This window comes from Chionomys nivalis, chromosome 5 (assembly GCF_950005125.1).
Source record: "Chionomys nivalis chromosome 5, mChiNiv1.1, whole genome shotgun sequence".
NCBI lineage: Eukaryota > Metazoa > Chordata > Mammalia > Rodentia > Cricetidae > Chionomys > Chionomys nivalis.
The window spans coordinates 20,880,987-20,896,032 of record NC_080090.1 but is presented as its reverse complement, the minus strand read 5'-3'; the positions used below and the strand labels follow the sequence as shown (position 1 = coordinate 20,896,032).

Sequence of the window (15,046 nt, the reverse complement as noted above, 5' to 3'; positions counted from 1 at the left end):
AAACAACAGAATGTGTAAGTTAAATGCTGAATAAATAAAACCAACAATACATATAGAAATTGTTCACTCCCAGGGTTGGTAAAAGAAGGAGACAAACAAAATACACAAAAATTCAGGGGGAAATATAATAAATATTCCCAAGTCAGATTAATGCCAAAACTTGACCAAGAAATTAGAATGGGTAGGCATTGTTCAAGGACTCTAGACAATGTATTCCACTGCACAATGAAGGTCTGTCTTTAAGCAATTCTTCCTTTAGTACTATAATATATTATCATGCTATGAAAAATGTGTGTGAGCTTCCCACATTGTATTATTGTCCTTTGTCTTGCTAATATAATAAGAACTAACTTGAATTTAATAAACATACATCAGGTCATAGTAATACTGCAGCTTTTAAAAAACACTTATTAAGCACTGCTATGTGTATAGCAATACACTGAGTACTACATAGGACAAAGATATACAAAGAGGTTTTTTTTTAATGTATTGCTTTGTATAAGAAAGTAAGTTCTACAATTAGAAATAATAACGGAAAATGGAAACACATTGCAGTAAAAATAAATATGGAATAGCCACAATTAATTCATAGAATTTACTGAATATTTACTGTATATCAGATGTTGTGCTTTTCCCACTTAAGATTCACAGGAATCTTAAAAGTGAGTACCACTAGCACATGTGGCTTTCATAAGTCTATATCACATAACTGGTGGAGTTAATATTTGAAGTTTAAAGATCTGGATTGCCAGAATCTTATAAATGGGAAAGAAAGGTATTCGGCGTATTATATTGTTTCAACATTGCTGTTACAAAAGTTGGTGTTATTAAGCTACTCTCTCCATCTTCAGTAAGTTGTTATATTGTGTCTAAATTTTGTTTTAATTTTGAAGCATTATATTACCAGAACATCCAATGCTTCTAGAATTTATAAGAAAGGGAGTAAGGAAAGATAGACACCACCAAAAGAGTGCATAGAATTGACCTACGTAGTCACTATTTCTTATGGCATTTGCTTAGTTGTGGTGCACGATGCCCATCTGCGCTCTATGTGCCACCATACCGCTCGCGAGCCGGGCAAGGAGCTGGAGACTGAAACACACAAAGACACGGAGACAGACAGACAGAGACACAGGTCATCATTGAAGCCAGAATACCCCAAGAATGCCCCCTTTATTGTGTTCAGGGGCAGCTTATGTAAGGATAGCCACACACACACCCAAACGCACCAGAAACAATTCCCCTGCCATCAGGAACTCCTGAGGGTCTCGTACTCAGAGCAGCTGTAGGCACTCAGATCAGAGGAAAACAAGTTGTTTCAGGGTCTGGGGGTTCACAGCTCCCAACATTTAGTTCTCCCATAATCAAATTATATATAATAAAAAGTTATGATAGCTTAAGGCTCAGAGCTAATTACTCTTGAAGTGACGATGTATAGTTGACAAGGACTGTTATGATAAGTGGCAGTGGAATAAGCTTCCTACAGTGAGCAATGATTGAAAGGATGGAATCTCAGATGGATAGGTCATCCTTAGAAATGTGAAGACGGACAGGACAAGATGCAAATGTAGAGCCCAACAAATAAAATCTAAAAAACAGGATTTAAATAACAACCAGGTAAGTAAATACAAATCAATAATGTTAGACTAACTACCTGCAAGATATGTTAGGGCAATGGTGGTACAAAGCTTATGGGAGTAACCAACCAATAACTGATCTGACCTAAGATCCAGTCAGTGAGATGGGACCTATACCTGGCACTGCTTAGGCGACCAAGAAACTGAGACTAGATAGCCCAGGGAGCTAAGGTAAAACCAGGTACTACTAGTGATAAAATGACTCCTAGTGATATTCTGTTATACTCCTAGATCAGTGCCTTGCTCAGCCACTATCAGAGAAGTGTCTCCTGAAACAGATGGGAATAAATCTAGAGACTCACAGCCAGACATTGTTGACAGGTTTCTCTGTCCCACAAGGTTCCACATCTATTTAATTCTAAATAAACACACAGAGGCCTACATTAATTATAAACTGATTGACCTACTAGCCCAGGCTTCTTATTAACTCTTATGACTTATATTATATACTTGTCTGTGTTAGCCATGTGGCTTGGTACCTTTTTTGGCAAGGCAGTCACATCTTGCTTTCTCTGTGCCTGGATAATGGCTGCTTTTTGCTCTTTTCCCAGAATACTCCTTTTCTCATTTCCCTGCCTCTACTTCCTGCCTGGTCACCTTGCCTATACTTCCTGCCTGGCTACTGGCCAATCAGCATTTTATTAAACAAGTACAAGAAACAAATCGTTACAAGGTAAAATCATTGTCCCACAACAAGACATTACATGGAACACTCAATCCTAAAATGCAATGTCTCCATCAAATCCCTCCCCTCAGAGCTCAGGGAACCCCACGGAAGAGTAAGCAGAAAGAGTGTAAGAGCCAGGAGAGATGGAAGACACCAAGAAAACAAGGCTTTCTAAATCAACATGAGCAAAGGTCATTTGAATTCATGGAGACTGAAGTATCTCACACAGGTCCTGCGCATGGTTGCACCAAGTCCTCTGTCTTTATAGTATGGCTGCCAGTTTAGTGTTTTTATGTGATTCCTGAGTGTGGGAAAGAATGGGTCTCTGATTCTTGTATCTTCTCTTAGGCTCTTTTCCTTCTCTTCAGTTCTTTGTCCAGCTTTGTTATGATAGATATTTTTAATCTTATATATCTTGATATATTTAAAGAATGAATGAATGAAAACCTACCCATTAGAGTAAAGGTTAACAACTGAGCCATCATTTTAACCTGCTGGGAGAGGAAAATCAGTTTTCTCCAATGGAGTGAAACTGGGTATATCAACTCCAGAGCAGATCTCATGTTCAGGAGTCGTTGAGCAACATATAATGGACTAACAGGTTTTTTTTCTATGTATGCTTTTATTACACAGTTCCAGTTTGGTGATTTTTTTATTTAGGTGTTGTTTTATTTTGTTTTCTTGCTTTGGTAGGTTTTGTTGTGGCAATAGGATTTTTTTTAGAAAGAACTTAAAGTTGAGTGGGTAGCAGTGGGAGGGAAATATGATCAAAATATATTTAAATTTAAAATTGTTTTAAATAATAAAAATATAATAAAAATAAATGTAAGCATGAGTTTAACACCTCCCAACACATATCAAGACAGTAGAACTATCAACCTATGCCATGCAGAGGTTGGGTAGAGGTTCATAGGATATTGGAGTATGCAAACAGTTTGGGGCAAAACCAAACTTAAAAGTTTTTAAAATACAGTATTTGTGTTTATTAATCTCAGTGGTCTGTGTTAGTAATGATGGATGATTTAAAGGTCACTAATGTTTTAAGTAAATGATTTCATGTTTAATCTCAGACATTAAGACTCTTTCAAAAATAATGATTCTGTCAAATAAAAAAGTTGGACTCCACATGCTTGGAGGTCCTCTGGGGGTCTAACATCCAAGTGTTGCTAGCAGTGAGGAGTTCAGAGGTTCAAGAGAACAGCAGCTAGTTAGGTGGGTGATGTGGCCCTGTGGTGGTGTCCAAGAGCAGGGACTCCTGCTGCCTGATGGATGAGTCCCTCATTCTCCTCTCTGACTTGCCAGGGCGACAGTTCAGGACATTTAGAAACCTTGCCTTCTGTGCCTCTGTCTCCAAGCTGGTGGCAGTGAAAAGAAAAAGCCGTGGGAGGCATTGACAGATCTGAAAGCAGAAGCTGAAGAAAGAAAGGAGATAAAAACAGGAAAGTGAAAGCGAGCAGGTTTGATGTGCAGGTATGAAGGATTTAAAAGGAGGGACAGTTATTTCCAGTTTCCTAGTCAATTTTTTTTATCAAAAGTCCGAAAGTAACAACAAAACAGAGACATTAAAACAGAAAGAGAATTTAGAGACAACCAATTTAGATGGCTTCATTTTGGTCTGAGTAAATACGACAGAATGGTTTGTGTGAACTGTGTAAGAAGTTAATCCGTAGCAGACAGAGAGCAACATCAATAGAGGACTCAAGAAATGACAAGAGAGAGTGTGTTTGTAGGCACTATGGAGCGAGAAAAACAGAATGAACAACACAAGCCCCTAGCTAAGGGGCTTCTTATGGCTCCTAGGAGAGGTGCAGTTGGTTAACTTTAGGGAAGTGGTTCTGGTAAGCTCTTCATGTTCCTGTGGGTGACCTCACATTCATGTGCATGTGAGCAGCACTTAGTGGATCATAAAAACTCCAAAATTAATAACATGAACTTTAGAGAGAGTCTTAGCAAGGGAAATCCAGAGGAACTGGAGGGTGCAGTGGAAAGTAAATATGATAGAAATACATTGTATACATCGATGAATTCTCAAAGAATTGATAAAAATGTTATAAATTTTTAAAAAAATCTTAGCGTGCGTCTTCATGGTCAAGGGCCTGTGTCTCTATCACATAAGCCCAATTTATAATGGTAAGCTCACTAGATCTGACTCTGGCCCATGCCCAAGACTCTAACAAAGCACAGAATAACTCAGAATATTAACATAATCATTTAAATTTACATGTACAATCTGTTGACTGTTGGTATTCCTGCACTGAAGAAATTACAGAAGGGGTTATTGTACACTTACCTGCTATCTCAACCACTCATTCCTGTACCTCCCAGCTAGTTGTGTATAATTCTTCTTTAATTGTACATTGCCTAATGGTGTCTGGAATACAGAATATGCAAAACTCTCTGAAGTGAGGACTCCATCTGTGTAGCTATAGGAAGTCATCCTCCATGCTGGGGTGACACTTTCAGTGGTACAGCTACTTTGGAATCACCCATGCTTCTGTAAGTAGCATCGATCCACACTTTCTAAGTAAGCCAAGAAACCTCATAGGTTCACCAGACTGGACTTAAGTGGGATCATACTGTGGCCTGCCAATGGTTCCTCTAAGGATGAGGTAGACATTTGCCTGCGTCTCATCAGGGAAACAGATCTTCCAATGTTTAAGAGAGTCATGTCCATGTAGTTTTCACTTCCTGATGGATTTGTGTGCATAACGTATTAAGATGTATAACAGTGGTTATTTATTGTTCTCACGGTGCTTCAGTCTTACCTAACCATAGCATGTATCACAATATAAGAGAATAGCATATTTTCTTACCTGACTTCCATCACATACTCAGTGAGTTGAATGCCCACATGTATTTGATCAACTTCTCTTTACCTGGGGGTAAAGTGTGGAGAATGTTTAAATTTCCAATAAGTACTTACTAGAGATATAAATGAGCAATTAACATATTGATTATTCCATCAAGATGCTGCCATCTAATAAATCATCTTCTTTTCCTAAAGGCAAATATTTCTAAAATATGTACACATACTAAAGAGCACTAGAGAGTGCTGGATCACTCTTGATCTTCAATTCTTCACCCTTTGTTGGAGCTACCAATCTTGTCTGTGCATCTGTGCTTAGAAAAACCAGCCCCCAGGACATATTCTATAGTTAATTTCCATGGCAATTAGCATCATAGGCTGTTTTCCTTTATGACTAATGGCCTGTCAGTCTTTTCCAGAATATGTAAAATGACTTTATAATCCTCTTTCCACCATTCTAACTGTGGGATATGTGACTATAAGTTTAATTAACTGGAAATACAGCATAATAAAGTGAGTAGATGAAAAGGAAGATGGAGTTCCTTGTCCTGCCAAGTCCCACTCTGTAAATGCTCACTATTCTAGACATATGCCTAAAGAAGTCTCCTTAGTCCAACCTTTTATGATTTATTTATGAACAAAATCCCCATTGTCCAAAAATCACAAGCAATTTGATTCCATATGGCTCATTCATGGTGGTATCCTTGGATGCAAATGTTATTTTGAAATGATGCTGAGAATTCGTGGCTCAGATGAGAGGACAGAACAGCTTCTTTAATTCTGCATGATTTCTTTTCTCCATGAGTACAAGCTGTACTTAGAGTTTCTCTCTCTCTCTCTCTCTCTCTCTCTCTCTCTCTCTCTCTCTCTCTCTCTCTCTCTCTCTCCCTCCCTCCCTCCCTCCCTCCCTCCCTCTCTTTCTGCTTAGCAAATCACATACATTATCTGAAGTTTTTATATACAACCCCATCTCATGGTATAATCCTGCCCCCTCATATCCATGTGAAATGTGTTGCATAAGTTGGTCAGGCCACGACTATTTGTAGGCATGTGTCATTAACAAATCAAAGGTGAATGTTTTTACTTTCTTCCTACACAACACTTGGATAATAATTAAAGCAAGAAGATTCATTCAGGTGTTTGTTCTCATTCCTAGCTTACATCTCACCTAACTGATGCAAGAAATGTCTATATAAAATAAAAGTTTTATTGAATGGTGATAAATGAATGATACGATTAAAGAAGTGGTGCTTGATGGTTTATCATAAAAATTATTTAGTCAAATTTATCAAAAGATAAATTTGTTAGGTTATTGATCAGCTGACACAGAAGATCAGGTTGCTGTCCTCTGAAGCACTGTTCGTTTAATGTTTTGAGGCAATTTAAATATAATTTTTCAAAATCAACAACAATGGCTTGTATTTATGTTTTATAACATGATCTTAAGATGGTTATTTTGCTGCTGCTGTTGTGAAAGAAAGAAAGAAAGAAAGAAAGAAAGAAAGAAAGAAAGAAAGAAAGAACATGAAGTTGGGTGGGTAGGGAGTGAGGGACTTGGAGAAGGGGAAAGAATATTATCAAATTATATTGTATGAAATATAAATAAAAACATAAAAAGTTAAAAATTTTAAAAATTAGCTTTGCTCTGGGCAGCACAGAGGAGCCGACCCTGTTAACTAGGGCACAGGTGAGTGAAACTTGAAAACATGAGTGTTGGAGACCTGGCCCCACCCCTTATCTGCCATATGACAACATGGGTCGGGGAGAGATGGTCTTTCTCCTATCAATGTCTGAGTCATGTGAGAGCTGACCCTGCCCCTCACCAGCTGCATCACTCTGGAGAACAGGCCCTGCACCTCACCTGATCACCATGGTAGAGCTGACCCTGTTGGCTGAGGTGTGGGTGAGCCAGCCCCAATGTTGTGAGCATAAGACAGCTGTCCCCATTACTCATCTGTCATGTGGTGGCAGGGTTAAGGGAGAGATGCTCTCCCACTCCCCCACCACCACCCATTGATGTCTGAGGCAAGTGGAAGAACTGGCCTTGAGGTCATTGCCCACGTGGCAGCTCACAACCATTTGTTGTTCCAAGAGATATGATGTCCACTTCTGTATTCTTCAGGCCTGCATGAACATGGTGCACAAACATACATACAGGCAAAACACTGATACACATAAAAATAAATAAATAAATAAATAAATATAAATAATGTAATAGACTTTCTGAATCTCAATGATAGGTTTCTCCACCAATGCAGTAAGCCAAGTCAAGCCTAATTGAAACAACAACAACAACAACAAAAAAAAAACAGGTATATTTAAGCAAAGCAACTCTTAGGTGAGTCCTCCAACTCCAGATATTGGGGACGAGAAGTCGTGTGCCAAACTAAAGCAGGGAGCTTACATAGTCTGTAAGGGTGATAATGTGTCCACTACAAGCTGGGTTTGTGCCCAAGTATGATCAAAACCTGAACATTTTAGGTGGGGTTCTGGTGACTGGCAACTTCATGAGAGGAGCTGCCTTAGCTGCCAAGAATGCAGAGCCAAGATTTTGGTACATTTTTTGGAGAGTCTCTGAGAGGGTGGGGTTTGAAGAGAAAGAGGAATGGGGCTTTCTGGATCAAGCAGGTGTGAGCTGGAGTTTCCAACCAAACAGAAAGTAATGGAGTCTTATCGTGGGAACTTAGTCTAATATGTTCACTTCACAAAGCTCTTATTTCTAAATACCACCAACATAAATTTAGGGATTCAAATTTTAACCTATGGGCCAGGTGCTGGTGGCGCACCCCTTTAATCCCAGCACTTGGGAGGCAGAGGCAGGCGGATCTCTGTGAGTTTGAGACCAGCCTGGTCTACAAGAGCTAGTTCTAGGACAGGCTTCAAAATCACAGAGAAACCCTGTCTTGAAAAAGCAAAAAGAAAAATAAATAAATAAAAAACAAATTTTAACCTATGAACTTTGAAGAACATATTCAAATAGTAACAAATGATATTCATTCTACTTTCCTGTACAACTGAATAAATGCTTTTAATAGATACACATCTATGTGAATATGTATGAACTATGGAATATGTTTTAAAACTAATCATGTTATATTTTATCTGTTTTATTCTCTCTCTCTCTCTCTCTCTCTCTCTCTCTCTCTCTCTGTTAAGACAGAGTCTCCTGTAGCCAGGCTGACCTTGAACTCCCCAAGGAGAAACGGATGACCTTGAATTCTTGTTTACCCTGCTTCTTTGTTTGTCTGTGTGCCTGAGAGAGAGAGAGAGAGAGAGAGAGAGAGAGAGAGAGAGAGAGACCTTGCCTGGCTCAGAGATATTGTTTTCTAAGTTAGGGATCACCGGTAGTTCATATGATCTTCTTTTTCTTTGTATGTTTCTCTGTGATGAATGTACACTGTTAGTCACTATGTGCTGCTTGAAGTGTCCTTTGTCTATATTCAGGACTGTTATGGCAGGTGAAGTGATTCCTCACAGGCTACCCATGTGATGTGGGATTTCCCTTTTATGCTGTGATTATCACTAATAAATAAACTGCTTTGAGCCAATTGCAGGGCAGAGGTAGGCAAGGAAAACTAAACTGAATGTTGGCAGAAAGAAGGGCATAGTCAGAGTAGAAGCCATGGAGCCACCAGAGACAGACACTGGGAACTTTATCAGTAAGCCACAGCCACATGGTGATACACAGATTACTAGATATGTGTTAAATTAAGATGTAAGAGTTAGCCAATAAGAAGCCAAAACTAATGGGCCAAACAGTGATTTAAATAATATGGTTTCTGTGTGATTATTTCAGGGCTAAGCATCTGGAAGTGAGAGCCAGAAGCAAGAGAAAGAGAGAGTACATGCTTTCCAGCTGCATTTATGGTATATGAGACCATGCCCAAGTGGGCTGGTATCACAAAGGCTTTTGGCTGAAGGAGCAGAAGGAGCTCCCACAGCACCCATGGAGGCAGAGATCATCTTGGAAGAGAGAACCACCAATGCATAACCATTTCATTTTATTTCCAGGAAGTTCAGAGAATAAGCCAAAGGGAAGTGGTGTGACAGTGACCTTTACTAAGTGTGGGTGTCTTTTTTGTAAAAGGATTTAAGATGAGGCATTTATCTGTGAGACTTAAGAAAATCAACTGTAGGCTGAAAATGAGTTAGGCAAGTCTTATAATCCACTGCTACAACTGATCTTGTTTGTTTGAGTAAGATTTAAGAAATAAGCTGTCTTTGAGTACAGAGAAGTTAAACTTTAGGGTCCACCCTTCACAAGTTTGTCAATATTAATTGGTTTACTTCTCTAAAACTCAATGTAGAGTCCGTTTCTGAAACCTGAACAATTCTCAAATCAGTAAACAAATGAAAGCGTCTCCTCTGGCAGCCGCCTAATGAAGCCCATGAGACCAGAAGTCAGGTTCCATCTCTTTTGTCTCCTAGGACCTCTAAGAGACTCTCCAAAGGAGGGATCCCCAGGAGATCGGGACAAAGAGATTCACTACTTTTTAGAGAAAATAAACATTGAAAGCTCCTGAAATTTGCTAATTAAGAGACAGAATTTCTCCTTTTCTTTCTTATATACTTCAAAGCTAAAGAAGTCAACTCCCCCAACTTCAGAGGGAACAATAATAATTTAATTTTTTTCTTTTGATACTAGAGAGCTGACTCTTCTTCATTTTATCAGTTTTAGCTTCCATTGTACATGCCTCTTGGATGTGGGTTTTGTCCACTTGTGTCTGTTTTTAGACTTAGCCTTTTCAGTACTTCGTTAAGATCACTTCCTGAATGTGCCTCCTTCTTATACCCATTGCCAAGGTCAGAAGCAGTGAGTACTTGAGATTGGAATGCCAAGTGTATTTTACAAAATTTTAGTCTTTTCCCTCTACAGTTTTCATTATTTGGTTGCTTGTATAGACTCTCATGTCCATTAATGTTACTTCTTATCATTCCCCTTTGCTGTGGTAATAGACTGAAAGCCATGAACTCTAGCTGTGACATGATCACAGTATGGGAAATGCTCTCATGTTAGAGGACATAGAAAGTGGAATGATGTAGAAAGTGCGAATTTGCAAGAACACAGGTATTGAGACAGTAGAAAGTAATGTTTCCCAACTATTAAAAGCACAAAACCTTGAAATGATGCTAACAATGGAAGAGTATAGACCTCTAGAAATAGAAGGAGTGGGATGGACAGCATTGTGACAGGAAACACTCAAGATATAATCTCAGTGAAAGAAGGGGGACAAGAATTAGTATGTGCAGTCTAATTCCACTGTGTGACACCGAAGGGGCATGGGACTATGTAAGGTTGTACAAAAATAAAATCCCAGACAGAAAGAAAAGAACAAGAATGGGGAGAAAGAAAATAGAGAATAACGTGGTGACATGTTTACCTGTAGACCAGAGTATGTGGAGGAGAAAGCTAGCAATTTTGTTTGCACATCCCCATCACTCTGAATCCTTGTAACTTTAAGCAATTGTACTTTCACTTTTCTAAAAGCACATAGTACTTTCTTTTTCTTTTTTTTTTTTTTAAAAAAGAGGGCTACTATCTTGTAAGATAATACATTTCTCATCATTGGAGGCACTGAAGCAAAACTTGAGGAACTGTTTATGAGGAATGCTGGGCCTTGAAAATCACCTCCTCACTCTAGGGTCCAATGATTCAAACTTCCAAGTATATGGTGTTTGTTTGTTTGTTTGTTTTTGTTCTGGCTTCCATGGGGGAGTCTTGGTGAATGAAATGAGTGGGATTAGCTGCCTGCTCAGAATTAGTTTTTCGGGTTCAGGAAGGAAGTTATTACTAGAGAAGAATTTAAAAAAATTAGGAGCTGAGATGAAAATTTTTCTTTCCCCAAACCATCAGAACAGAAATTGAAATAAAATGTTGCTTCTTTGATCCTGTATTGTTTGTTGTGATCCAGCTGTCCCTGTGTTCACTCGTCTGTTCTTCCATTCTGAGGAGACATCATCATTTTCCTGATGAAAAAGATTAAGGAAATTCAGGAATTCATATGCTCCACTCAGTCTTTGTAGAACCTAACACACTTTGATTCGCCAGTTACATAAACATTTCTTTTTCCTTATCTAAAACTGTATCACGAATTCTGGTTATACAAAAGTAGTTAAGGGGTCTTCATCTCTGAGGAAATTGAATATGTATTTGGCTTTACTCATGTCTCAATATTTTCAAACTATTTTGCCCTGTCCTTCAAAGTCTTCAGTTAGGAAATTCCAAATTCACTCCCATCCAGCTCCCTTCCCGCTGTAGCAAAGATATTTAGTTAATTGTGAATATTTTTATTAATTCTATTTTTAAAATATGGCCTTAATCATCTTATTAACTTTTTGGAGTTCTTTTAGATTCTGTACCTATGATGAGCACCTCACTGTTTCAGTCTAGTCCATCACTGTTCAGAACGTTCTCATTCTACTAATTGCAGATTTCAAAAACTGAAGATAATTCCCTTTGGCTTGGTGCTCAAAGGTTCTAACTCGCTCAGGCATTGTGCTGTCAACCTTTGCTTCTCCGAGGTAAATTCACTCGTTACTTTCATCTTTGTTCCTTGGTCCTCTCTGCCATCCAATGATATATTGTCACTGGGGAGAAATATTTAGTAATTCTGTATTTAGATGTATAAAGGAATAATAAAATATAAAAGCCTGGATTATATAGAGAATTTAAAAAGATGATTTTAGACTCTCTAACCATAAATAAAAGAAATATTTAGTGGAGTTTATTTAAATGCCATTTATGCTATTAAATATTTCCCTCATTTTCTATTCCCTTTAAAAATATTTTAATTTTAATTTTTTAATTAAAGTATAGTTACATCATTTTCCCCTTTTCCCTTTCCTCTTACAACCCCCTTCATGTGTCCCTGTTTACTCCTTTTCAAATGCATGGCTTCTTATTTCTCTGATTTGCATTGTCACATGCATGAATTCGTAAATACAGCCTGCTGAGTCTATCGAGTGTTGCTTATATGTGTATGATTTTATTTCTTATTTTAATTTTTTTTGTTTTACGAATTGTAGTTTGTGATCTTCCTATCTATCATAATTTCCATGTCATCTCTCTTTAGCTATCTGTTCCCATCAGATGCATCTGTCATAATTAATTTAATTATCAATCAATTATTAATTTACATTAGTTCTGGCATTCACTATTATAGATAATATATTACAAGTTCTTTGTATATACATTCTGATACACATATCTGATAGGTTTTTTTAGAATACATAATTGAAAGTGGAAATATTAAGTCAATGTGTTTAGATAGATTGTCATTAATCTATTAATACTTCCTCAGCCTTTTAGGTTCTAAAATTTTTCTAATTTTCCAAATTATTTTTCTGGGTTTTCCATTTCTTTACAATGTAATTTTATTCTTAGAGAAAAAGGAAAAAATATTTTTTCCCAATTAAAAAAAAGGAGTCATCTTATTTCTCATCTATCTTGTGGTCATGATGCTTATTAGGTAGCTGTGATGTAGGATAAATTACCCTAGTTTTGGTGGTAAAAGATCAAGTTAACTTGAGCAATTCATATAGAATTTGGTGTCATTATTTACTTGCTGAAAGATGGGAGGGAAAAATAAATATATAGGGCATTATCATGTTGAATAACATATGCAAAAAACCTTAAAGTGATACAAAATACTGCTTATTGTTACTGCTGCTCAATTATTTTTGAATATGAGAGACTTTTGATGCCAAATTACTCTTCAGTGAGAGAATAGAAGTTAAAATATTGGTTTCCCTACAGCTATGTAATGTATAATTATGAAGAAATTAGAAAAGATAGTTTACTCCCGTGAGGCCAACTATCTGTTAAATTTACATATCACCACAAGCTGGAAACGGCATGGAGATGAACACAATCAAGGAAAATAAGTTGCTGGGCAACAAGGAGCTTGATTGACAGGTTACATCCTGTACTGAGACGACTTTCCGAGGAAAAGAAAGCATCCTTCAGTATTGAACAAAGAGAGGAAAATTTCTTGTTCTTAAAGTGTGATGGGGACAGTGAGTTCTGCAAATGCTGAATGATCTGTGGAAGTGAGTTCATGAAGAAGACAAATGTATGGGGGAACACAAGCCTTTGTGTTCCCTTTAGCAACACAGAAGGGCAGGCCTTTAAGAGGACAATAGAAATTCCATTTTAAACAAATTTTATGAAACAATTTCTGAAGCTATGTTCTAAGGAGAAGTGACTTTCAAATTTAACTATGCCTTGTCTGTTTCTCTTGTCTACTTCCCTCCAATACCTACTGTCTACCTCGCCAGGAAATCTGTTCCACGCTTCACACATAGACTTCATGTTACACCGTTTCCTGTTTGTGTCTATCTTTGACAGCTAGATGGACAGCTATTCCTGCTAACTCTGTATCTACCCAGATGCAGAGCCATTATCACTTTTTCCTAAGTGTCACCTGCTCAAAGCACTGGACGCTAATGTATTCGGACTGATTGACTCAAGCGACTTAAACCTGTCATTTCTGTCTGGAAGATGATGAGAAGAAACCACACAGTGGTGAGCGAATTTGTTTTCCAAGGTTTCTCCAGCTTCCAGGAATTTAAGCTTACTCTCTTTACGATATTTTTGACCTTGTACCTGCTAACCCTGACTGGCAATGTCATTATTGTGATAATTATCAGCATTGATCGTCACCTTCATACTCCTATGTACTTCTTTCTTAGTATGCTTTCTACTTCAGAGACAGTGTACACACTGGTTATTGTGCCAAGGATGCTTTCCAGCCTTGTAGGTTCAAGCCAATTCATTTCTTTGGCTGGCTGTGCTACCCAGATGTTCTTTTTCATTACTTTGGCCATTAACAACTGTTTTCTGCTCACAGCAATGGGATATGACCGCTATGTAGCCATCTGCAACCCCTTGAGGTACACAGTCATCATGAATAAGGGGGTATGTGCCCAGCTAGTATGGGGGTCCTGCAGCATTGGGCTGCTTGTGGCCATAATTCAAATAGCATCTGTGTTCAGGGCACCTTTCTGTGACAAAGAGGTAGCTCACTATTTCTGTGACATCCGCCCCGTTATGAAACTGTCCTGTGCTGATACCACTCTACATGACATAGTGAACTTTATCATCAGCTCATTGGTTATTGTGGTGCCCATGGGCTTGGTTTTCATCTCATACGTTCTCATCATCTCCACCATCCTCAAGATTGCCTCTGCTGAGGGAAGGAAGAAGGCCTTTGCAACTTGTGCCTCCCACCTCACTGTGGTCATCATCCACTACGGCTGTGCCTCTATTGCCTACCTCAAGCCCAAATCAGAGAACACAAGAGATCAAGACCAGCTGATCTCAGTAACTTATACTGTTTTTACTCCTCTGCTCAACCCTGTGGTATATACCTTGAGAAACAAAGAAGTCAAGGACGCCATTTGCCGTGCTATTAGGAAAAAAACTCTTGCCTAGTATATTTGGAATTCCCTTTATCTGTCTCTATTTTCAGTTAATCATGGTCAATTCTGATCTAAAAATATAAACAGATTATTCCTAATACAAACAATTCTTCAGTTTTAAATTATCTACCATTATAAGTAACATGATGAAAACTAGTACAGCTCTGACCCATCCTGCTTGAACCATGAATCATCCCTTCTTTCTGTTCTAGATGCCATCTACTGATGCTATATAATATCAGTGTCTTGAGAACAAAACACAGAAGACAGTCACATACCATTTTATTACAAACTATTGTTATAATTGTTCTGTTGTGTTGTTAGCATTTGGTTTTTTCTGTGTGGTTGTGTGCACGATTCATGTGTGTGTATGCATATTTGAATGTATATGGATATATGTGGGGTGTCTTCATATACATATATACGTATATACAGAGTTCTACTTTTGATACTGGGAATATTTCTTGATTGTTCTTCTACCCTATTCTCTAAATTGGGGTTCTCAATAAAGCTCAG

General features: G+C 38.0%; 1 protein-coding gene across 1 annotated transcript; it reads left to right on the top strand.

Moving 5' to 3' along the window:
- The first annotated feature begins 13,610 nt into the window (after positions 1-13,610).
- On the top strand, positions 13,611-14,543 carry LOC130875026 (olfactory receptor 10J1-like). The gene has a single exon (XM_057770647.1). It carries the CDS (start codon positions 13,611-13,613, stop codon positions 14,541-14,543), a length of 933 nt encoding a protein of 310 aa, XP_057626630.1.
- Positions 14,544-15,046: the final 503 nt, after the last annotated feature.